The following is a 27,037-nucleotide window of genomic DNA, read 5'->3' on the forward strand; positions in this document are numbered from 1 at the left end:
ATCTAAAATTCACTAACTTCCTAAATTTCAACATAATTCAAGTAGAGCTTTGTTCTAGGATTCCAAAAACATCAAAATTACAAGAAAATGGACTAAATTGACTTACCAATTAAGCTTCAATCTCCAAAATCCTATTTTTCCTTTCCTTTTCTTTCCCTTATGTTTCGTCCTTCTTTCTTTCCTTTTTCTTTATTTTATTTCTTTTTATTTTCTTTATTTATTTGAACTATTATATTATATTATTATTTACTTATAATATAAGTAAACATATGCTTTTATTACATATGTATGTATTATACTTTATACACATGTAGTTAATTTTTACCACACATTTGTCACTTAAGGTTTATTTACTTATTTAGTCCCTTAAATTTTCTTTATTCTATAATTAAATTTTCACACTTTATTCAATCTAGTCCTTTCACTATATTAGCCTTAATTCAAGCTAATTCACTTAACCAAAATCTAATTAACCACACTACTAACTTTGTAAATATTTTTAATAAATATTTACAAATTCATTTTACAGAAATAATGATCCGAAAATTCAATTTTTCGATACCCGTAAACTTTGGGTTGTTACAATAAAACATAGAGCACTAAGTAAGCTTTTAAACTTAGTAAGCCCGCATGAGATAAGCTTAATGTGATCATATAAACATAAATCAATATGTAACATTCATTAACTATCAAACCTTTCAAGTACTCATTCACAAAACTATATACTCTCATAATCATTTCTTTAATTCAAATCTAAAATGGTTTATTCACATACCTGTATCATCTCGCACCAATCTCATATGCGTTATCGTCTTTCATTTACCCATTGAACCATTCGAAATAGAAATCGGATACTCAAAGGTCTCACACGATAAGTACCTATACCACGGCCCGCAGCCAAATCAAGGTATCTTATCCAAAATACTGATATCATGGCCTGAAGCCAAATCAGCTTATATGCATGGCCCAAAGCCAAATCAGTTTATCTTGCACCCGAAGTGCTAAATCATGGCCCGAAGCCAACTCAAGGTATCCCTAATGACATGTCACTAGCATCCTAAACTATTCATAAGGTTTAGTTAGGATCTCAACTATCAAATCTTCGTCGAATCATTTCTGAACTTGTCCGTAATCACATAATCACAATTCATGCTATATTAAAGCACATAAAATACATTTGAAATAAAATTATAACATACGAACTTACCTCGTATTTGGAATTGACGGATCGGGTCGACTACTCGATAACCTTGCTTTTCCCCCAATCTAAACCTGAATTCTTTCTTTCTTGATCTAATTGAATTCAAAATTAACTTATTTAATCAATCATTCATTCAATTTAGTCCAAAACATACATTTAGCCTTATTTGCACATTAGCCCCTAAACTTTCACACTTTTAACAATTTAATCCTTATTTCACAAAACACAAAAATTCACATAATTCAACAAAACCATGCTTGTACGAATTATATATAGGTCCCTAACATCCTAAAACTTTCATTTATTTCACATTTCAACCACACAATTTGCACATTTCACAATTTAATCCCTTTTTGACATTTTTGTCAAAAATTACTTTACAAAACTAGTTTAACTATCAACAAACTTTCATAATCTATTATAATTCATCAAATTACTCAAGCATTAAACAATGGCAACATGTTAAATCTTTAACAATTTTAAAATGTAAGGTACAGGCTAGATAGAATACGAAGCAACGATTACAAAAACAAAGAAATCATTAAAAATCGAGCAAAAAGGGACTTACAATTTGATCTTGAAGTAGCCGATATTTTCAAGCCCTAACTAGCTTTTCTTCATGCTTCATTCGGCCAAAGATGATGATAAAAGAATAATTTTTATGCTTTGTTTTATTTAATTCATCATTAATTATCAAATTCCAAAAATAACCTTATTATAAAACTATTATAATCACTTAATGGTTGTCCATAATGGTCCACTCATGCAATCGTTGGTCTAATTACCACTTAAGGACCTTAACTTTAAGGTTCTTTAGCTATTAGATACTTTTAGCTAATAGAACACAAGTTTTACGCTCTATGCGATTTAGCCTTTTTTATCAAATTAACTAACCAATCGATAAAATTAGCTCACGAAATTTTCACACATATCAAATAACATGCTGTAAATATCGAAAATAATATTAAATTAATTTTTTGACATTGAATTTATGGTTTCAAAATCACCTTTCTGATTTAGCTAAAACCAAGCTGTTACTTGTTCATTGTCTCATTTTCTTATCCTTACTTCCAAAAAAATTTTAAAGGTCCAATTCACCCCCTCTTGGTTATTTCGGTTGATCAATTGAGCTAACAAATGTCAAAGAAAAAAAAATTGCTAAAATGAAAAATTAAAGGATAGCCTACAAAAATAGTCACTTAAGTATGATTTAAATTATATTTTGGTCACTACACTTTATGTTTTGGAAACTAGCATTATTAATTTGTAATATTCTAATCATTGTGTCGCTACCTAACATTAAAGGTGTTATGAAAGTCTCACAGGGCACAAATTGTGTCGTTAAATGCTAACATGTCATACAAATTAGTGCTATGTAATTAAACATGTTTTTTAAAATCATTTTTCCTTTTTTCTCATTTTTACTTTATTTTCTCTCTCGTCTCTCCTAACTTACTCTCTCAAGAACACTTTTCCTCCCTTTCAAGCTTTGTTCATGATCATCATCTTCTCTAAACCTTCATCAGCATAGCTCACCATCTTCACACTGCCCAAAATTAAGCATCTCACCAACTTAGTCCCTACGTCCAACCACCACCACCATTCACCATTGAAACTTACCCTCGAAACTCATTATCACCTTTATCAACATCTTCAATACCAGATCCAATTGTCCACTCACCACCAAAGCATCAACTCACCATCATTGCCCCTTTCCAATAGACACCACTTAATTGAGAAATCAACAATAACCGAAAAATAATTAAAAAAACCATTCCACTCAGTAAACCACAATAATCAACCCTCCAAAAAAATAAACAACAAACCATTAAAAATACCAAATAGTCAACAACAAAGGAGGAGAAGAAATCCTTCTTTCGGTATCTCCAAACTAGGTTTACAAAATAGGAAAGAAAAAAAAAAGAAAATAGTGAATAGAAAATGACTTATTATCTTTTATTGTTTGGGTTTTGAGATTTGAGGCTCTTTCTGATTATCTGAATGGAGGAGAAAAAGAGCCTAATCAGGGGGAGAAACATAGCTCAAAATCATATTGATTAGATGATCAATGGTGTTGGTTCAAAAGACCTCGGATATGGGCATTTTTGAGATTTTTTTGTAGAAATAGAAGCCCAATCTAAAGTCAGGAGGCTTTGAGTTTGATCTTGGTGGCCTTTGATTGTTAGGCTAACGCCAAAAAGTGTTAGATGTAAGAAATGACAAAAAAAAAAGAGGACTTTTAGTTAGAAATGACAAAAAAAGAGAGGACTTTTAGTTTTGGGATGAAAAGAAATGTGAAAAAAAGACGAGGAAAAAGAGAGAAAGAAAAGCCATCTGATGGTGGAGTTTTGGTCGGTGATGGTGACAACATCAGAGCATGCGGTAATGGCTTTTTGCGACAATTAAGGTTTGTTAAAGAGAGAATAAAGTGAAAAAAAAAGATGAAAGAAAGAAAGGAAATAAAAAATGAAAGTGAAATAAATAAAAAGAAAAAGAAAAATGTTAAAAATTAAAAAAAAATTTATATGACCCGAATATAGAAGTTACTTAACAGTTGAATTCTTGTCACATGATATTTTTATAACATCTTTAATGTTTCGTAATGATTCATTGACTAAAATGTTATAAATTAATAAAGTTAATAATTAAAATTTGAAAAATTAAATTTCAGTAATCAAAATATAATTAAAATATAACAAAATAAATTTGAGTAACATATCCAAAATTAAATGACGTTTCCACGCCTTTCTTAGGACCCAATAAAACATAACAAAATCTATCTCCGAGTTACCGACCTTGGCAACTCGCAATTGGCGCGTGTTTTACAGTTTCACAGCGGTCCCGTCTTCCTTCAAAACCTTACGATTCAAATCCCAAGCTTTTTCCTTGTAACACCTTATTCAATGCAACCAAATTCTAACTTAATCTGTTTCCTGGTATTGCTTTTGTGTCTCTATCTCAGCTTTCATGTTCTTTTTCGTTATCTTGTATGTGCATTTCTTTCATCGATTTCTTCTTTCTTCCTTTTTTTTCTTTATATGTCTGCTCACTCAATTGAGTTCCTTTGCTTTCAGCTATTGTTTATTGCTTTTTGCGTCTCGTAATGATCTGGGCATGTTTCTTTGCATCAAAAGAACACAAGCTGCTTGTTGAATTGGCTATTTGAAAACACGCTTAAAGTTTCTTGCTTTGTTTCTAATTTTCTGTTGTTTATCTAGCTTCTATTTGTTCTGCTGTGAGAACAATGGGTAGGAAAAAGCAAGCCAATCCACGTCGATCAGGCGCCTTAATTATAGACAGCACTGGTAATGTCGAACCCAAACAAGATGCAAAAGGGAAGAGGGAACTAGTGGATATAGATAAACCATTCTTTGTAGAAGTTGATAGGGGTTCTTGGCTTTCTGATGAGCATCTTGACTTATCTGAAGTTGTTTTGATTGATTTGAATTTGAGAGAAGGGTATGCTGGTTATAGAATCAGTGAGGAGTTTTATGGGGACTCCAAGTACTCCTTAAGGTTTCGAGTTTGTAATGTCAGTGAGTTCATCAGTCGTATTAAGCTAGGACATTGGCCTGTATTATCTTCTAGTGATGTATCTTTGGAATTTATAGAAAAAAGCATGTCTGATGGTGTGGAAACCGAATCTTTGATATTATCCGGGAGTTTTGACGGTCCAGATGAAGGTGTTTCTGCTCTTGTGCACTTGGCAAGTTTGAAATTTCTCACTTTACGTCCCGTGCTGGAGGTAACAGTTTTGGAGAGCTTGTCGTCTTTTAGAGTGAGGGTGGAGATACTAAAGAGTGTTTTTGATGATTGTGAGTCACTCCTGGAGAAAACGAGGCAACTTTGGAAAAAGAGTATGGTTAATGTTATGGCTTGGCTACGTCCTGAAGTAATGACTTCTGAGGCTAAATATGGAGTTCTTGAATCAGTGAACATGGAAGTTGATTTGTATCCAGTGACAGAAGATGAAACTTCGCGACCTGGGAAACGAGCAAGGTTTGATGTTGCTGAGTTTTATGAAGCCATGAAGCCATCAAAGTGAGTTGTCTAATCATTTTATTATAGTTGCTGAGTTTTAGTGATGAATAACTGTCATACTCATGTTCCGACTTCCTAGTTGTGATTCCATTCTAGAAGCAAATCACTTGTATATGTCCTATGCAGAGAGAACTCAATGCTGAAGGATGACATTCCTGACTTGCTCCCAGTTTTGAGACCATATCAGCGGCGTGCAGCTTACTGGATGATACAACGAGAGAAGGGTGATTCAAGAAGTATGGAAGAATGGGAAAGGAGCATGTTGTCCTCTCCATTGTGTATACCTGTGCATTTTCTTGATACTTCTTCAAAAATGTTCTTTAATCCATTTGGGTACGTTTCTTTCTTCAGTTGGCATTTTACTTAATAAGATTGTCATCCACTGTTATTGTCATTGTGGTTTGTTGTTTTTTGCATCTCCCACTCCCACACCCTAGAAAAAAAGAAAGAACAATTTTCTTCTCTTCACTTGCTTACTACGAGGTGATTATGTCTTCAGTGGAAATGTTTCTCTGCATCTGGAGCCCATGTCTCCTTATGTCTACGGTGGTATTCTAGCAGGTACACAATGTGTCAGTTTTTCAGAAACTTTTGCAATCCTATGAACATGTTTGTGTTTAAAAGAGCTGAGTTTAATTTGGCAGTGAACCAGATGAAAAGTTTTGCATTCAGTGTGATTAATAGTTTAGAGACGTTGCAATTTTGCTACAGTAGTTACCAACTTATCTATTATATGCTTCATTTGTGCATATTTTACCCCTTCACGATCTCTGTTGAGTTTATTTGAGTTTGGCCTTTGAATGCCCAGATCTGTGAGATTGTGCTGTTCCAAATTATTATGGGAGTCTAATCTTGCTTGGTTACTAGCCTATGTGGACATTGATACTTTCTAATTCTTTTATGCTATTGTATTCATGCTCCTACAATTTTGAGGTTCCTTTTAATTGATGATTTCTGAGAAAAAATTGCTTAATTTTCAATTGTTTGAAGTTGATATTTACCCAGAAATCTGATGTCACTCTGCTTGCTTTGGCGGTGGTAATAATGAACATCACAGATGAAATGGGTTTGGGCAAGACTGTTGAACTGCTTGCTTGCATCTTTGCACACCAGAAGCCAGATTCTGAAGGTGCTGTATTTAAGGATACTGCGATAAAGGTTACAACTGATAGGAAAGTTAGTCTCAAAAGATTGAAAAGGGAGCGTGTTGAGTGCACATGTGGAGCTGTGAGTGAAAACCGCAAATATAAAGGATTATGGGTGCAATGTGACATGTGTGATGCTTGGCAACATTCAGAATGTGTTGGTTATTCACCTAGAGGAAAAGCTCGGAAAGTCAGAGAAAATGCTGATGAACAAGGACTACAAAAGCTGAAAAGAAGGAAAGAGACAGCCAACATTGTTGTCAGAGAGGGAGAGCATATCTGCAAACCATGTTTGGAGCTCCTACAAGCTACCGACTCGCCCATTGCTACAGGTGCAACTCTTATAGTCTGTCCAGCTCCTATATTATCCCAATGGCACACTGAGATCATTCGGTATAAACTTTTTCCTTGACTTCTTTTTATATGCTTGCAAATTCCAGTATCCTTAGTACAATAGTAATATTAAATTTTGCATCTTTGTTGGTTAGTGAAACTTCTTAGTTTGGTGAATCAAGGAATCTACATATCATCTTGTGAATATCACTTGATCCATCAGATTGTAAATGAAAGAAAAATATCAAAACAAATTAATGATCTGCTGGTTGAATCAAACCTGTTTTTCATGGCCAAATAGGACGTTGGAAGTTGAATCAAAATATATGATATCTTGCAATGGTAAGCTGGAATTTAATATCCACTAAGACTGTTGTGATCCTGATGCGGCTTTCTGTTTAAAAGGCCCTTATTAGAGGCAGTAAGCACATCTCATCTGAACTCTGATCCCTCATCTTCAATCATGACACTTGAAGTGTAAGAGCTTGTGGTACTATTTGTTTTTTTTGGGGGGGTTAACTTTGTGTCAGTTTCTGGGCTGGTCTGCTCTGACGCTCCGTAAACTTAATGGTCTCCAACAGGCAGGTTGTGTGGTATGATTAAAGTACTGAACGATTACGAAAAAAATATTATGATGCATGCCTAGGCAATTAATGAAACATAGATAAGTCAAAGTAATCTGGTTGGATGGAAGTTGTAACTGCATCTATGGTCAATGCAACCAGAAACTGAGTCATTAGAGTTGAAATTGAAACCATTATATTGAAAATGAATCTACAATCTATCACAACCACTTTTATGCATGACATCCTAATTACATTTAATTACTTATTACAATTAGTTAACATTTTTAGTCAGTTGATTGCTAGTTAATTGTCAGTTGATTTTTAAGCTCAGGTAGTTAATTATTTCCAGTGAAAAAAATTGAAATACTTTAGATATACCTTATCTGTCAGGTTTACCTTAGTTAACTCTATCTTTGTTGAACTGCTTTACTTTATGCCTTTTACTTGTCATTCATTACTGAAAGGTACTTATATATTTATCCTTTTAACTTTTATTTGTCATTCTTAGTCACACACGTCCAGGTTCATTAAAAATTTGCATCTATGAAGGAGTAAGAACTCCTTCTCTTTCAAATGCTTCTAGAGTGGATATCAATGAACTTGTCAGTGCTGACATTGTATTAACAACATACGACGTACTCAAAGAGGACCTCTCTCACGACTCTGACAGGCATGAAGGTGATCGACGCTTCTTGAGATTTCAGAAGAGGTTCTTCCTAACTTCTTATTCATTTATTTATTCTTTAATTGGCAGTTACTAAAACTGGATGATTGGATTTTTATTTGAAGGCATTCTGAAGTTCTTATATGTTATAATTTCCGTAGTAGTAGGATACATTGCTTCTGAGATTCACTGGGTTCACTAACTTCTTGGATCTGGCTCCTTGGATGTAACCAGGCCTTCCTGAAATTTTATTTTGCCCTTTACAATCTTTTCTTCTTGAGTTCTCTTTGTAAATTCTTTACTTAAAGATTAATGTTTCCAAACTCTGTCCTAGTTGCAGAAGTATACTTTGAATTCTTTAACCGCTTTTTCCCCATCCACACAACTTCATTTTGTCTGACTTACCTTTAAACTTTTTTGCCTCTCATCCTCTTGGCTTCTTGGAATATAAATTATTGTTATTATTAGATAAAACTAAATGATTTTTTTTAACTAACTAGAACAACTCCTATTAACATAATAAATCTAGCTTTTCTCCTGCTTTCCTTTTTTGATGTCTCAAGATGATGACATGGCTGTCTTTCTGGTAGGTACCCTGTCATTCCTACTCTTCTCACTAGAATATTCTGGTGGAGGGTTTGTCTGGATGAAGCTCAAATGGTGGAGAGCAATACTGCAGCTGCAACAGAAATGGCCATGAGATTATATGCTAAGCATCGCTGGTGTATTACAGGCACTCCTGTACAACGCAAACTTGATGACTTATATGGACTCCTAAGATTCCTGAAACTAAGTCCTTTCAATGTTTCAAGGTGGTGGGTGGAAGTTATACGAGATCCATATGAGGTATGAGGTTTCTTAACAATGTTTGCATTCCAAAAATTACATATGTTCATGGTGGCTTCCAATACACACTTGAATATAATCTTTTGATTATAAATAATTTTTCATAACTCATATAATATAATAGTTTGTCAAAAACTTTAAAACTGCACATGTGTGCCCTTTAAGTATGAATGTAACACCCCTTGCCTGACCCGATTGCTGGGTTTGAGCTACAGGATGGCACATTCGTTGCCAGAGCAATTACATTCAAATACTACATAATTTCTACCAATTCAACACTTCATTCTCTAACATGATCATTACATCCTTATATCATAACATATAGTTTGAATCGGGATTTATACGAGCTTACGAAAGCTCTTTTGATAACCCGAGACCATTTGAGGATTGAAATGCAAAGTTTCAACATAATTCAGGTTGGAGTCATGACTTCAAGGGTGCGATGTCGCGACCTCCAAAACAATAGGTAGGTTGGCATCACAACTTAAGAATTAAAATGTAAACTTTCCAAACTTCACCGAGTTGGCATAGGGGTACAATGTCGCGACATTAAAGGCTAGTGCTGCGGTCCATGGGGGGGTGTTGTGACCTTGAGAACAATCTACTATAAGTTCATCTCTTTTTTCAACTAGTGTGCAACATCCATAAGGTGGTGTCGCAACTTGGTTGGCAGACTACTGCAAATTGCATCCCGTTTTGATTTCAACCTAACATTCAACATAGTCTGACAATTCTTGTGACCTATATTGGCAATCCTTACAGATAAAGGCTCATCTCAATTCATCAAATCATCATATCATGCCCCTTATGCAATTTAAGCATATGAAATCATTGAAACCAAATATTTAAATGGCACACAACTCATGAAATAAACTAGGCTTAACTAGGCCACATACCAAATTTAACTTTCAACATAACCATAGTCACACATACAACCTTGACATTCACAACTAGGGATGACCATTTACATAACCAAAAACCTTATATACATGCCACAAATTTAGATATCAAAATAAATATGTTTCTATCGTCTTGATGATAGTGTGTTATCTGCACTGGTCCGGCTTGGTGCATTTCGCAAGTTGAGAATCTACTAGTAGGAGAAACAACGATAATACGCATTTAAATGCTTAATAAGTTCAAATGAAAATTACTAAACTTACCTTGCTCATAGGTGAGCATGCTAACTACCAAGGTTTTGGCATACATTTGGCTAAAGCTTGACATCACAACAAAATGCATAACAACATAAGTATCCAAATGTGTTAGGTATTATAACATGTCCAAAACATCTTCAAATCATACCAATTCATACAAGATCATCAACATTTCATATACTACTATCAATTCACAAGTTCATGCCATTTCAATTTAGATCATACATCATAATAGCCTACCAAAGTTCGGTACATATCCTTTTCCGATTTCAAGATTTAATTTTAATGTTTCATCCAATGGAACCCTAATAAAACAAACTCGGATATGCGGGTGAGCTACACCACACCAAGGTACGGAAGTGCAAAGCTCGTTGGCATCAAATGTTTAAACATTTTCAATTACATCCCTCTATCACGCCAAGGTCTTCGTTTAGACAAAACATACTCAATAATCCACAACAGATGCTAGATTCCGAAATAACTGTCATAATCTCCATATCATCAACAATCCGTACACAAACACACACCTTATTGGCATGCCAATTGTATCCTAACATTTTACTAAGTTCATGTGGGAATTAGTCATTCATATTTGCATATCCATACCCTTTAATAATTCATATTTGCATATTCATACCCTGTAAACATTCATATTTACATATTCATATCTTGTACAGTCACATATCAATCACTTATCACATTTCATTTCAATTCAATCCCATTTACTATCCTTATATGCCAATTTCCACCAAAACCTTAACTTACCTATGAACTTACCTTAACATAAATATAATGAAATAAACACAATAATAAATGTAGCAGAAGGAAAGGTAGTAAGCTCTATATGAACTTACCTTTTTAAAATAAAAAATGGGTAGATTCTTCAGGGATTATTTCACAATTTTTGCTTTTCCTCTACTAGTTCCACTTTGGTCTAATTCTTGGTATATACAAATATTTTTATATACCAAATCAATACCATATACATTATCACACAATGTCATGAGATGTATGATCCTAAATAATCTCTTTTTCGATTTCACACATATTTTGCATTTTATTCAATTTAGTTCTTGAACTCGGTTTAAGCATATGTTTCAATTCCTAGCTTTAGATCAAAATCTGATTTCATATTTTTCATTAGGGACCTTCTATCACTAACATAATTTCATGACAAGTTTTACATTTATTCAATTTGGTTTCTAATATTACTAAGTTAACAAAAAAGCATAATTGATTTCACAATTTAGTCCATTTTATAATCTATACTCAATATCTATCAATTCCAAGCCTAATTCATCAATTTATCAAGAATGACAACTTGATAAAATTTCAACAATTAATCAAATTGATACTCGGACTAGCTAAATCAAGCTCCCATAATCATAAATCTATAAAAATTATATGAAAAAGGGTTTGATTACCTTGAATTTTAGCTTGGCCGATTGATAATTGAGTTTGAAGCTTTCTCTTAGCTTCTAACTATGGTGGACGGCTAAGGATGGAGAAGAAGATGATAATCTTCTCTTTCTTTCCACCAATTTTGTTATTTATAATTTACTTAAGACTTAATTAACTTAACTAATCGTGTTTAATTAACTTAAACTAATTATTAATCACACTTAATTGAGATGCCATCATCATCCACTATCTTTTAATTAGAAATGGTTTAATAACCAGTTTGGCCCTTAGGTTAATTTTTATCTAGGTCCTCAAGTATTTTCTTAATTAAAATTCTATAGCGATTGAACTTTTATAATTTAGTCACTAAGTTTTAATTAATTATTTTATCGACAAAATTTCTTATCATTCTTTAGCATTTTTTCATAGAAACTTTGTAAATATTCCTATTTTATATTTACGGACTCGGTTTACAAAAATAAGGTTCTGAAACCATATTTTCCGGCACCACTAAAAGTCGGATCGTTACAATGAAAAAGATTGAATTTCAATCTTGCAATAAACTGGGTCATCTGAGTTTTCTCGAAAAGCACAGGAATGTAAAATCATGAATAAACTGTAATGATGTAGGTTGTGGCACGTGAAGGCATATTCTGCCCCTAGTCCAAAATTAAAGCTGATTGAATATGAAATAATACTCTGAAGATATTGTAGCTTGAATGTTGTACTAGTTTTCCTATAAAAGAGATAATCTTATATAACAAGTAAGAGAAGAAACTACCTCTATAAATCTATGTCTTCTCTGAGTATACCCGCTCAAAGTACTATATAAGGACATATAGTCTGGCAAGTTAGATAGCAATAGCTGGTTTAAATTTTCATTGTAGGTGATCCTTTTTGGATGATGTAGATTGCAATAGCTGTCTTAAACTTCCTGTGTAATGTTCCCTTTTTGGATGATACTGCTGAATTGTGGTATGCCAGAGAATTCACTTGAAACCTTGTCAGACAAAGGACATTGCAAGGCTTGAAAATCTTTCTTTCTTTATATTGGGGATAAGGCCCCAATTTACCGTTCAAGGTGATGGATCAAATTTACCACTCCTCTTTGGATGGGTGCAATTTTATCAGTGTACTTTTTAATTTGGCAAATTTGGCTGTAATATGTCTTTGCATGCTCAGATTCTAGCCATTTGCTGCATGCTGGGTCTTTATGTGATGATATACTATGGTAAACAAATGTAAAATATGACCTTAATGTTTCAATCAATCACAATGCGGTGTGAACACTTTTGGTTAGCATCTTTCATTGAATGTTTCTCTGGATCTTCATCAAATACCGAAGTGGTTCTAAATAGTCTTCCAGTTTCCACTTTTTTATTCTTTTTTATTTGCTCCTTTTGCAGAAAAAAGATGGAGGGGCTATGGAATTCACACATAAATTTTTTAGACAAATCATGTGGCGTTCTTCAAAACTACATGTTGCAGATGAGTTGCATCTTCCCCCGCAAGAGGAATCTGTTTCTTGGCTCACTTTCTCACCAATTGAAGAACATTTTTATCAAAGGCAACATGAAACATGTGTGAGTTATGCTAGTGAAGTTCTTGAAAGTTTGAAAGAAGATTTCATGAAAAGAGAAATCCCAGGTTGTTGGTGGTTTTACATTACCTTTGTTTGAGTGAGTTTAGAAGTAATTCACCAGCTTAAAGTCAGAAAACGAGTTCAGATCTTACATCTTCATATATTTTCTAGGTGGGTTTTCATCTGGTGCAACGTTTGATCCGTTTATCACTCATACAGAAGCAGCAAAGCTGCTGAATGCACTCTTGAAGCTTCGCCAAGCCTGTTGTCACCCTCAAGTAGGAAGTTTTGGGCTGCGTTCTCTGCAGCAGGCTCCAATGACTATGGAGGAAATATTAAATGTGAGTTAAAATTGAAACATTTGATGAAACGTGCTGCAAGAGCTCTTATTATCAGTAATTTACTTTAAGAGGAATATTGTTTTTGTAGGTTCTTATTAGCAAGACCAAGACAGAAGGAGAGGAAGCGCTCAGGATGTTAGTTAGTGCTTTAAATGGGCTTGCAGGAATAGCTATAATAGAAGAGAAACTTTCTCAAGCAGTATCATTATATAAGGAAGCACTGGATATAACTAAAGAGCATTCTGAAGACTTTCGCCTGGACCCTCTGTTGAGTATTCACATTCATCACAATCTTGCTCAGATACTACCTGTGGTTACAACCTTCCCAGTGCAACTTCCGGTAGAGACACATCAATTCTCTGGAAACTCTGAGAAAGCTTCCCATGTCCACAACATTGAAATATCTGATCAAAGTTCTGTGAAGAGGCAGAAACTTGAGGACCTTGACGATTCTAAAATTAATGCTGGGAACCTACAAGATATAGCATCTGAACAATCAGAAAAAAGCACAAATAATGACCGAGATTGTAATGGTCAGTGCCATATGTCATCTGGAGCTTTAAACGAACAATCTTTGAGAATAGAATGCCAAAATTTAAAACAGAAGTACTTATCAGCGTTTACTACAAGGTTGTCTGCAGCTCAGCAAGAGTTCAGAAAATCATACATGCAGGTATAATACATGTTGTCCATAGCACGTTGGAATATGATACATGACAAATATCACAAAATGTGTATCAGATGCACAGCCTTACTAGTTATAATGTAGGCATTGTAATTCAATGCTACACGTCAAATTTACCTTACATGCTGTGCTATATTCTACATGTGTTTTCTTTGTTGTTTGGTGTTGGGAATATGAAAAAGTTTTAAGAGCATACAAAATATCTTTCTATTTACAACTGTCTCATATGAAATCATCTGCATGCTAATTTAGTAGCATATCTATGGCAATTCAGCTAATAGGCAAACCATTATGTAGTTTCCTGTCACACACAATCTTGAAGAGTCAACACTACTTCTGCAACTCTCTTTCCATAAACAGGACTAGTATTATTCATTTTTTTCTGCATCATCCCGCAAACACATTGTTTCCCTTTGTTTTCTGGAAAAGGAAAAATTTCTCTCATGCTGGTGTGTTGCCATCTGTGTTTAGAACCAACTCTTAAGAAATGGTGTTTTCTCTTTAATCATATTACAAGATTTTAGTCAAGCTCAAATTATAGATTCCAGGCAGCACAAAAGTTTGTTTCCAGAAGAGTAAGCCTTACCTTTCTTTTTCAAAATTTGATTTCACATCCTTTACAATCTCAAATAAAGCTACCTCCTGAATCAAGTTAAAATGTGGAATATTCTATTGAACATTTCAAGCCAAAGGTGGTAATTGTCAGTTATAATGACAGCCTTCTTGTTTGTAGTATCCATATGTTTTCTTTACAATTTGTTTTGTCTATCTATTGCTTTGCAGGTTTCTAATGCATTGAGTGACCTTAATAATGAATATAGAGGTTGGTGGTTGGAAGCCCTTGATCATGCTGAGAAAGACAAGGATCTCTCTAATGAGTTAATCAGAAAGATTGAAGAGGCTATCTCAGGATCTCTTAAGAGTCGGCGCACATCACGAATGTCTTCCTGGTCAGAGATGATTTAGTTTTTAGACTTTCCTCTCCTGCGTAGTGCTGACAATCCTTATGCATCATTACTTATGCTTTCTACTTTTTTTTTTTTTTCTATTTCTGATGAATAAATAATTTTTCAACTTATCCAAATAATAGCAGGCTAGCCTGCTGTAAAGAATACAACAATCTGCAGTAAAAGCAGTTCCAACAACACCAAAACAAAATTTTAAAGCAATAAAAATCTTAAGTATGTATGTTCGCTTTTAAACCCCTGATATGACGCCTTAATTGATTGATTCTGTCCCTGCAATATTCTTTGTACAAATTCAGTTGTTATTTGAATCTGCCTTCATAATTTTCACTTTAAGAATGCACTGATTTATATTTTTGCTAGCAACACATTTCTTAGATTTTTGTTTGAGAATTGCTGTCACCTTTTTTTATGTTGTGTCAGTGGCAAAGTATGCGGTTCTCAGTGTTTAAGGGGGAATAAACCAGATACATCAAATGCAATTCTAGTTAAACCAAATGTGGATATTTTCATAGTTTTATAAATCCGGATGAGAAATTTCTCACTGATTATTTTTGTATCTTGAAAGCTATAAACAATAAAGTTGAGCTTGAAGAGAGTTGCATCCATAACTTACAGTAGGTTTGCATAATCTTCCTTTTGAATAGAATCAGATTTTACTTGCAAACTGGGCTGGAGGAATAAACCAGATACATCGAATGTAATTATAGTAAAACCGAATGCAGATATTGCTTTAGAAATCCTGATGAGAAATTTCTGACCAATTATTATTTTTTATTTTGAAAGCTATAAAAGATAAAGTTGAGCTTAAGGAGACTTGCATCCATAACTTACGGTTGATTTGTATAATCTTCTTTTTGAATGGAAACAGATTTGCTACTGCAAGTTGAGGTTTTTATTCATGAGCAGGCTATTTAAACCATTGTTTCCTTTTTGCATGGAAATTAGTATATTATTCCTCATTGAATATATTGTAGTTGTTATATTTTTAATATTGCTATCTTCCAGATAGTGGCCAACTTTTTTTATTGGTTTTCTTACAGGTTTCAGAGTATTACTGCTCTAAAGTATCACATCCAGACCGGTTTAGATCTATTGGAATCCTTTAGGGGAAAATTGCTTGATAGACTTTTAGAAATTGACGAAACAATGGAAAAGCCAAAAGAGGAGGATATTGAGCGTGTGAGATACTGCCGTAATTGCCAGGTTATTGGTGATGGCCCAATTTGTGTTCATTGCGAACTAGAGGATTTATTCCAGGTTTGCCTCCAAACTTGTCTGTTCTTGTTGAGGTTTGACCACACAACTATAAACTGTTTTACATTCTTTACATTTTTAACATTGTCAACCAGGATTATGAGGCAAGGCTTTTTCGGGTTAACAAAAATGATGGAGAGATGGTTACATCTGCTGAAGAGGCAATAGTTTTGCAGAAGAAGAAGTCTGCGCTTAATCGCTTTTATTGGAATTTATCACAGCCAACCAAAAATTCAACTTCATCTGATGTTGATAATAAAGAATTGAAGAGAGGTGTTCAAGAAACAATAGTGGTTGGTTACTTTATCTCATATGAATTTTGTTTTTGAAATGTTCCAGGGTTTTACTGGTTCTGGTTTACAGGTTGATGAACTTGAGTCTACATGTAGTTGATACTGCTATATATTATGGTGTTGGGCCCTAGCTCTGGTGGATCTTTATACCTTAATGCTTACTTTGGGCTTAAGATTGTGACAACTGTCTCATTATGATTTAATATGACTTCTTTTTTCCCCTATTTTCATGGTCTCCTTTTGAATTTCTTTCTTATTTGTCTCAACTTGGCCTACTTGTTGGTATTCAATCTTGATGTTGTTAATCTCATGGCCTAAACTTATTTTTCTAGGATTTATGAAAATACTCTTTTTTTCTCCTGGAGTTAGATAATCTGAATAGCACCTGGCTGTATACTTGTCAATCCTCGGGCATCCATCTCTAAAATCATTATTGTATTCTGATCTAGGTGTATCTATAAGTTTTAATATTGTTTTCTAACATCTTCACATCTGGATGAAACTCGTTTATATGCTGTTGTGAATTCCAAAGTTACTTCCATCATATAATTTGTACTCTGTGGCTCATAATTGATAGGTTTCAAAATCTCCGTCTCAATTGGAAGTAGCTCTTGGAGTTATAAAGAGCTATTGCAAGGCTCATTTAAGAAAAGAGGGTATGTTGGCAGCTACAAAGCAGCTACAATTTCTGGAGAGCATGAGGAAGGAGTATCGACATGCAAGGCTCTTAGCAATTGCTCAAGCACAAGTTTTGAATGCACATGACGAAATCAAGATGGCAACGACTCGATTGCACATAAGAGAGTTTGAAAATGACAAATCTATTGATGCTTTAAGTCCGAATGAATTGGCTTCAGCTAGTGTGCAAAACACTAGTGACAAGTTCATGTCCTTGGCTTCATTATCAAGCATCAAAGGGAAACTTCGTTATCTAAAGGTACTGCAAGCTGGAAATTCTTTACGATCAAGTTTAATTTTCCTCACTCTAATTTTCCTCACTCCCCCTATACACCAGAGTGAGCTTTTTTGCAATATTATGGTTGACATGTTTTAGCTCTGGCCGGATGATCTATTGCTTCATTAGTTTCTTTTTGTTATGGTTCTTCATTTGCTTTTGGCCTGAAGGAAATTGCATTCCTCATATTTGTTTTCAGCCAAATTTTTCCTTAGCCTGCCTTAATATATAAATAATAGAACTCCTTTTGCTGCTATAATAATTCATATGAATTGTTTTCAGGGATTAGTACTATCAAAAAATACGATGCAAATGGAGAGTTCTAATAATTCCACTTTAACTCAAGATACGACTACCTTGTCAACCTCTATAGAGCAGAAAAGTACATGTCTATTTAAAGCTGAGGAGGAAGCTTGCCCTATTTGTCAAGAAAAGCTAAGCACTCAGAAGATGGTATTTCAATGTGGACATGTTACTTGCTGTAAATGTAAGTTCTACATCAGCCAATTCCCCCTCCTGATTTCTTAACTGCTATAAATACCATCACTAGCATTTAACTGAAACAGTTTGGTCAAAGAAATTCTGTGGTGTTCAGTCACTGCGAGTAACTTCCCCTTTCAGCATATGTGAACTGTTGGACTAGAAACCTATCTCTCAGCATATGTGGCGGCTTGCAATTTTAGGGGACTGAATAACTTCGTGTAACCCTCCCAAAAACATCACACCCTTAAAGTTAATATCATGTTTCTTTTATGATATAGTATCTATGTTTGTGGATGATATCGAAAACAGAGAAAAGATAATATACGAAAATAGAATGGAGAAAAAATTCCTTGTATTTCATCTCTTGAGTTAGTGTGTTTATATACAAGTCTATATAGTCTAAATAAGGAAAGAAGAATAAATTAGAACTCTAAAATCAATTCTAAGAATCCGTAACAGTAGACTTGGCACACTTGTCAATATCCATTCCTTCCTGTGAAATCAATTAACGTGACAAACGGCGACCCATAATTGTCAACACTCATTCCTTCTTTGCTTTATTTTGCTGTTTGTCACCATTTACAGTGACCTGTCATGTTTCCATTATTTTACCTGTTGATTTATCATATGGATTATTTTGTTTGCTGTGAACTTTTCATTTGACTCATCCATACTTCATGCCTCACTTTTTTGTAGGCTTATTTTCTATGACTGAACAAGGATTACGCCATGGGAATAAATCTCAAAATAAATGGGTAATGTGCCCAACATGTAGGCAGCACACAGATGTTGGAAATATTGCTTTAGCTGATGATAGGCAAACTTCACCAAACTCTGCTATGCTTCACGCATTTCAAGGTGGTGATAGTTGTGAAGAATTTTGTACTGTTCAAGGTTCCTATGGAACAAAGGTGCTCTTTTGCATGTTCTTTTCCTTTTTTTAATTCTAAATTGCAGTTCTTTTTCATGGTTGAATAAATTGTGAGGAATAATTATATTTGATTTGCCCTGCTAGTTTTTTTTTTTTTTTTTAATCTACACCTTGCTCAAGCAAGTGCTTTTTAGTGCATAGCACTTCAATTGATGCAAATGTCTCCATAGCTGACTAAATATAATTCCATAAAACACATTTTATGCTGTATGTAAGCTATTTATCTATTTATCTTTTTTTATCTGTTAAGCATTCACATGCAAGTGTGTGGTTTCCAATTCTTTTAATATGTTACATTTTCAGTTATCTGACCATCTTGGTTGTTGTATCGTCTGTAATATCATAATTGTGTACATTCAATGCCATCCTTCTCACTTGTTTTTCTTCATTTCAATTTTATCTGTGCAACTTGTATGGGATAACTTTCGTGGGACACATCAGACAGCACTTCCAGAATCCTCATGCATTAGTCTTACCGGTCAATTAACCTTGGCCAGTGGATAGTCTGCTTGTCCTTTTTGGCTGCCATCTTGTTTCTATGTCTTTATGTGTGTCTTTGTTAGACAGCTGTTTGAATGAATCCTGCTTATGCAGAACTTGGACTTTTAGTTCTCTTATATGATTCGTCTAGGAAGTCATTACCTAATTGTTCCACTTTTACCATCCAATATAACACTGAAAATTATCAGGGTAAAAGAGAAATCTACAAGCTATTTACATCTAGATGACTATTATGCTAAACATCTTGTTGACGATTGTGCAGATCGAAGCTGTTACAAGAAGGATCTTGGGGATTAAGTCTGCTGACCCAAAAGCTAAAGTTCTGGTTTTCTCAAGCTGGAATGATGTTCTTGATGTGTTAGAACATGCATTCGCTGCTAATGACATTACCTACATCCGAATGAAAGGAGGAAGGTAAAGAATCTGTTTATCAGCTCCATATATTTTGTTTATTGTATACCTGGAGAGTTCTGCAATTGCCACGAAAGAAGTGGCACCCTGGTATAAGAGGTTATTATTGCTATGCATTTCATACATAACTCTTTAAGTTTCATAAAACATAAGATAAACAAGACTGATGGATCTGGACACCTCATACTAGAGATAAAAGAATAGGGGAGGAGATCAAGCAACCTGAGCAGAAGTTTTAGTATCTTCTATCTAATTCATATTTTAGTAACACCTAGCTTGTTTTGATGGAAGTAAAAAGCTTGGTTGATTGGACATGCCTGTTTATATCCGTTAATTTCTACTTCCTCTGTGCTTCAATTTTCTTTTTACTCAGCCATAATAGAATTTTTTAAAACCCTAAAGGGTAGAACTAACCAAAAGATCAGTAGAAACACTGCAAACAAACATGCCTAACAAACCATAGAACACCTCTTTGCAACATGCACACCAGAAAAATGATAAAACACCTGTCCAAAGGGCATACTCCTAAACAAGAAAGAATATGCTTTAATTTCTTGATTAGTTGTGTATGTTATGTAGGAATATTCTGTAAATATTTTAGGAATATTTTGTAGATATTTTTTTTATTAAAATCCCTTATTTTAAGGGATCATATCTCCTATTTAGTATCTTTCCTAACTTAGAGTTTCCTAAAGTAATGTCATAGGTTGTATATAAAAACTCTGATTTATGTTCTATTTAGTATCAAATACTCTGATTTCTACATGGTATCAGAGCTTAGGTTACGATTTCTTTTTTCAACCTAGACCATGTCCGAAACTCCTTCTCCTACTTCGGAGATTACTTCAAATCCAGAAAATTTTTCTGGTTCCGATGCTCCATCAGATTCGTCTGGTCTGACTATCACCTGCCATCGATTGAATGGCAACAATTTTCTTGAATGGTCCCAATCGGTTAAGATTTTTCTCTTGGGCAGAGAAAGATTGGACTACGTTACTAGTGAAATCAAGAAGCCTGCTGTGACTGATGTTGGTTTTGCTAAGTGGATGCGTGACAATGGTCAGGTTATGACTTGGCTCCTTAATTCCATGACCCCGAGTATAAGCAGAAACTTTCTTCTTTACACCACAGCCGCTGAAATTTGGAGTGCAATCCGCGAAACCTACTCTAGCACGGATAACATTGCTGAATTATATCATGTTGAAGATCAAGCAGCCACCCTTAAACAAGGAACCATGTTATAATAAATCAAGCCTTGTCGTTGCCACCTCTGTCACTAGTTTCACTAAAGAACAGATTGCTGAACTTCAAAAACTATTTGGAAAGTTTCAAGGGTCTTGTGAGGGTAATCTGGTCATAAAAGATATAGAAGGTAACCTTTCCTCTACTGCATTTTTCTCCTCCCAGTTGACTCCTAATTGGATCCTCGATTCTGGTGCTACGGATCATATGACTGGTAACAAGGCATTGTTTCACAATTTTTTCCGTACCTTTGGTAAAGCTGTCAAAACGGCTGATGGTACCTTGTGCAAAATAGAGGGACATGGCACTGTTATTCTCAATGAACAGATTGCACTTAAAAATGTTCTCTTTGTACCAAATTTGGCGTGCAATCTCATCTCTGTTAGTAAATTGTCCACAGACTTGCACTGCTCTGTAATTTTTAATGATCGTGATTGTACTTTGCAGGCACTGAACTCGAAGAAGATGATTGGTAAGGCCAGCTTGCATAATGGTCTCTACATCCTCCCTACCTCTCCTAAAATCGAGATCTCCAAGTCATTTACCGCTTTAGGAAAAGTTGATACTGTTATGTTATGGCACTTTCATTTAGGCCATCCTAGTTTCCACTACCTTGCAAAATTGTTTCCTGCTCTATTCATTAATAAAAGGCCTAATTCTTTTTCTTGTAAAGTTTGCTCTCTTGCCAAACATACTAAATCATCTTATTTTCCTTCTACATACAAGCCTTCTTACCCTTTTGCTTTGATCCATAGTGATATTTGGGGCCTTTCTCGGGTGAAGAATGCTGATAATTGTAAGTGGTTTATCACTTTTATTGATGATCACAGTAGGATAACTTGGACTTATTTGCTGAAAGATAAATCTGAAACTGCTAGTGTTTTTGTGCAATTTTATAACATGGTTCTCACTCAATTTGGCTCTAAAATCCAGCTCTTTAAATCTGATAATGGCAGTGAATTTTTTGCTAGGTCTTTAGGTGATTTTTTTAAGGAAAAGGGCATAGTTCAGATTAGTTCTTGTGTTGGAACCCCACAGCAAAACGGCATTGCCGAAAGAAAAAATAGGCACCTTCTTGAAGTTACTCGTTCTCTTCTATTTACCACTAATGTTCCTAAATATTTGTGGGGGAAGCCTTATTAACTGCCACATATTTAATCAACCGGATGCCTAGTAAGGTTTTAAAATTTCAAACGCCTCAATCTATATTTTTGCAGCACTTTCCTCATTTTAAGCCTATCTCCTCCATTCTGCCACTTAAAATTTTTGGCTGCACTGTTTTTATCCAAAATATTGCTCCTAATAAGTCCAAGTTAGATCCTAAGTCTTTAAAATGTATATTGGTTGGGTATTCTTCACTTAAGAAGGGTTATAAATGCTATCATCCTCCTTCTAAACGATTTTTCACCACTATGGATATAACATTTTATGAGCAGGATTCCTATTTCACTCAGGCTGAAATTCAGGGGGAAACAGGGAGTGATTTTCAGCCACAACAGGTATCTCCTCCTAATCTTCATTCTCAACCTTCAGAATTGCCATCTTGTTCGCCATTACCTGCAGATCTGTCACCTGTGAATGCTCCCATTGATTCTCCTGTAGTACCTATGACTTATTCACCTACACCCACTTTAAACACTCTTCCTGAAAATACACCTACTCCAATTGACAGTCTTCAAAAAACACCACCACCCAAACAGCTTCGTGTCTACACAAGAAAAAGAAGACATATCCCTGAGACTGTTTTGCAATCTGATTCTTGCCGAGAATTGGATTTGGGTCCAGCTGCCGAAATGGAAGAAGAAATCAGTAAGTCCACTACTCTAGATGACTTTCCTATTGCTATTAGAAAAGGGGTTAGACAGTGCACCAAGCATCCTATTGAAAAATTTATTGGTTATAATTCATTGATGCCATCTTTTCAAGCATTTACAGCAACTTTGGATAAAGAACAGGTTCCCACAAGCATAGCTGAAGCTCTAAAGGATCCAAAATGGAGAAGGGCTGTTGAAGAGGAAATTTGTGCACTAGAGAAAAATGCTACTTGGACCATTACAGACCTTCCTCAAGGAAAAAAGGCTGTCGGCTGTAAATGGATCTTTGCTGTAAAGTATAACTCCAATGGCAGTATCCAACGATACAAAGCTAGACTAGTGGCCAGAGGTTTCATGCAAACATATGGGATAGACTTCACAGAAACTTTTGCACCTGTGGCAAAGCTTAACACTATTCGAGTACTCCTAAGTTTGGCTGTAAATTGCGATTGGAAATTACACCAACTTGAAGTAAAAAACGCATTTCTTAATGGCAAGCTTGAGGAAGAAGTCTATATGCAATTGCCACCTGGCTCAAAGTCTATTGAAGGTAGCAACAAGGTTTGCAAGCTCAACAAGTCTCTATACGGGTTAAAACAATCACCCAGAGCTTGGTTCGAGAGGTTCACTAAAGTCATTCTTCAAAATGGCTACAAGCAGTCCCTTGCCAATCATACGCTTTTCATCAAGGTAACTTCTACAAATAAGAAAGCTATCCTAATTGTGTATGTGGATGACATCATTCTTACTGGAGATGATGAGGAAGAGATTAGCAATTTGAAGAAGTTGTTAAACAGGGAATTCGAAACCAAGGACTTGGGAAAGCTAAGGTATTTCCTAGGAATAGAGGTGGCAAGATCAAAAGAAGAACTTGTGATCAACCAGAGAAAGTATGTACTTGATTTACTCAAAGAAACTGGTTTTCTTGGCTGTAAGCCGGCTGATACACCAATGGAGGCAAACTTGAGATTCAATAAAGAAGATGAGTCCTTAGTAGACAGAGAGAAATTTCAAAGGTTAGTTGGGAAACTAATCTACTTATCCTTGACAAGGCCATATATAGCTTTTCCCGTAAATGTGATAAGTCAACACATGACTAATCCTACTGAAGAGCATATGGCAGCAACAAATAGAATTCTCAAGTACTTGAAGAAAACTCCAGGACACGGCTTAATGTTTAAGAAGACACAAGACAGAACTGTTAAGATTTTTACAGACTCTAGTTGGGCTGGAGATCTCACTGAAAGAAGATCCACTAGTGGGTACTGCACTTTTGTTTGGGGTAACCTTACAACTTGGAGAAGTAAGAAACAATCTGTTGTTTCAAGAAGTAGTGCTGAAGCTGAATTTAGAGCACTAGCTTTGGGGATATGCGAAGGAATTTGGCTACTTAAATTACTAAAAGAACTTGGCACAAATCAGGAGGATCACTTTGAAGTTTTGTGTGATAATCAATCTGCCATTCAGATTGCCAAGAACCCAGTTCAACATGACCGAACAAAGCATGTTGAAATTGATAGGCATTTTATTGCTGATCAAGTCAACAAAAAGACAGCCACTCTTTCTTACATTCCTTCAGAAGGACAGATTGCAGACATTCTTACCAAGGCTTTGCCAACACCTGTGTTCAATAAATTCCTATTCAAGCTGGGATTATACAATGTATATTCTCCAGCTTGAGGGGGAGTGTAGGAATATTCTATAAATATTTTAGGAATATTTTGTAGATATTTTTTTATTAAAATCCCTTATTTTAAGGGATCATATCTCCTATTTAGTATCTTTCCTAACTTAGAGTTTCCTAAAGTAGTGTCATAGGTTGTATATAAAAACTCTGATTTATGTTCTATTTAGTATCAAATACTCTGATTTCTACATGTTAATACCTTTGTCATTATCTGAAATTATATATTATCAGATTGATTGAGTTATTAAGATTTGCAATCACAGGAAATCACATGTTGCCATCAGTGAATTTAGGGGCCAACAAGTTGGTGGAAGAGGACACAAGATGCAGAAGTCAGAACCCAAATTTATTCAGGTGTTATTGCTCTTGGTCCAACATGGAGCGAATGGTCTAAATCTGTTAGAGGCACAGCATGTTATTCTTGTCGAACCACTACTAAATCCTGCAGTAGAAGCACAAGCAATCAGCAGGGTACATCGAATCGGGCAGGATAAGAGGACACTTTTTCATCGTTTTATAGTATGTGCATTTTCCTATCTACTTGATATTATATGATTGGAATCTGTGCATGTTGCTATGTTTGTGGGTATTATGTGGTTTTTAAGTATATGATCATGACTCCATGATGCAACTACCTTTGAAGGCCACATATAGAAACACTCAACTTCCCATTTAGATTTCTGGCTGCATCTCTCCACCCAACAATTGACTTGTGAAATTTATATGGTAATATCATGCGGCATCACGTGAATTTCCTTCTCATAGTTACCAGATTAGTGCCAAATAGATTTATTCAGAAGAAATATGAGGTGTACATGAAAGGTTGTTTATTTAGTGTTCAAGCTGGCATACCGCATACTTCAAATTTATATCTCGCGATCCTATCATTTTTACCGTTAATGTCTCGTATGTTGTTGCCATTTGTTGCACAGTGTCAACTTTTAGAAACTACAATGTAAGAACAAGGGTTTTATTCTTTTTTGAATTCCTCTACTTCTTAGTTATTATAAATGTTGAGTGTGACTATAATCTAGAGTATTAATCTGAGGATGCTTTTGTTCAGGAAGCCCATCGGACATTATTTTAAGTTTATCTGCATTCATTCTCCAATATTTAAGGAGACTGTGTCAACAATCTCTGCGTTTTGTCATTTACATCAAACATTGGCATTCAATGAACTAAAGTTCCAAGTTCTACGTATCTGAACTGAATTTTCAACCATAGCACACATTTGCTTCGTTTCATCTTCGTTTTGGTTTCTGATATTAACTTCAGGGAATATGTTTTTCTGGCCTGATATTAGGTTAAAAACACCGTCGAAGAGAGCATATATAAACTCAACAGAAGCAGGAACTCAAGTGGCTTTGTTGGGAACACCAAGAATCAAGACCAGCCTGTTTTGACACTTAAAGATGTTGAATCCCTCTTCGCCACAGCACCATCCAGAGCACAGAAAACCGATGAAGATAAGGCCGAAAGTGAAAATCTGAGATACCTGCCTCCTTCCATGGCTGCTGCTATAGCTGCTGAGAGGAGACTCAAGGAAAATCTAACTGCATGACATTCATGCTGGTTGACGATACGTATAAAAAAATCCATAGTGCAATTTGTAGTTAGAACCAGTTTCAGCGGGTAGGTGAACTGGTAGGAAAAAATTCATTTGTAGCCTGTCTAACCAAAGGTTTAGTTTTTTCAGATTGTTATGTCATGCTTGAACGTATTAACATTTGTTTTTAGGGTTCCAATGGTAGAGAATGAACTTAAAGTCTTAAACTCAGCATAATTATGTATATAAACTTAAAAATAATAAGCTTTGCAAATGCATGCATTTCACCATGTATAGAGCTAACGTGTTGATTCAGTGCGCTGAACTTGATCGTGTATATGTAATCTTTACTTTCTGTTTGTATTATTAGTTAATTTCCGGTAAGCTCAAAATGTTTTCATCTTTTTACACAAGTCAAAAACATAGAAAAGGAAACTAAACCAAACCAAGGTTAAAGAGAAGAATTGATTTGGTACAATCAACTTAAAAGATTTTGGTTTACACGTGATTTTATGTGGAAATGTCTATTATAGAAGCAAATTAGTTTTAACTATAAATATAATCTTTGATTAGTTAAAATTGTCAATAAGCTTTGAGACTAAATATCTCATTGTAATAGACTCTTAATGCCTTAAAAGTGTTTTATTTTTTTATTCAAGGATTATAAAAGAATTATGAAAAATTTTAAATATTATATTAAAAATTAATTAATATTATTTTTATAATAAAATCGATTTTTGATGAGAATTTTTCTTTTAGGGATGAACTGATCAGATTCTTGAACCAACTATTATGATATTGCATGAAAGACAAATGAATATGATTCACTAATAATCTTACCTTTCAAGTTCTAACCGACTATTATATATTACGTGAATGACAAATGAATCTGATTCATTCACAATCATCCTACCACCCTCTTTTTCTTTTTAACAAAAAAATAAAATAATAGGACCTAACCCCATTGTGTTTGAGGTTTGTGGGAGAGAT

At 34.7% G+C, this 27,037-nt stretch overlaps 1 protein-coding gene across 3 annotated transcripts; it reads left to right on the forward strand.

Annotated features, from left to right (window-relative positions):
* Positions 1 to 3,980: 3,980 nt before the first annotated feature.
* LOC107896570 (E3 ubiquitin-protein ligase SHPRH) lies at positions 3,981 to 26,337 on the forward strand. Of its 3 annotated transcripts, none has more exons than XM_016821766.2 (19): positions 3,981 to 4,137; positions 4,420 to 5,242; positions 5,369 to 5,575; positions 5,742 to 5,803; positions 6,300 to 6,780; positions 7,795 to 7,995; positions 8,541 to 8,796; positions 12,761 to 13,001; positions 13,108 to 13,277; positions 13,366 to 13,950; positions 14,746 to 14,912; positions 15,971 to 16,187; positions 16,280 to 16,477; positions 17,055 to 17,414; positions 17,715 to 17,919; positions 18,612 to 18,826; positions 19,610 to 19,761; positions 24,765 to 25,020; positions 25,805 to 26,337. In XM_016821766.2, exons 2-19 carry the CDS (start codon positions 4,446 to 4,448, stop codon positions 26,060 to 26,062), a joined length of 5,028 nt encoding a protein of 1,675 aa, XP_016677255.1. In that variant the 5' UTR covers positions 3,981 to 4,137; positions 4,420 to 4,445; the 3' UTR covers positions 26,063 to 26,337. The 3 variants fall into 3 exon arrangements, with proteins under 3 accessions (XP_016677255.1, XP_016677256.1, XP_016677254.1); XM_016821767.2 differs by having other exon boundaries at positions 3,985 to 4,137; positions 4,276 to 5,242; XM_016821765.2 differs by having other exon boundaries at positions 4,006 to 5,242.
* The last annotated feature ends 700 nt before the right edge of the window (positions 26,338 to 27,037 follow it).

Source organism: Gossypium hirsutum, chromosome A10 (genome assembly GCF_007990345.1).
Source record: "Gossypium hirsutum isolate 1008001.06 chromosome A10, Gossypium_hirsutum_v2.1, whole genome shotgun sequence".
NCBI lineage: Eukaryota > Viridiplantae > Streptophyta > Magnoliopsida > Malvales > Malvaceae > Gossypium > Gossypium hirsutum.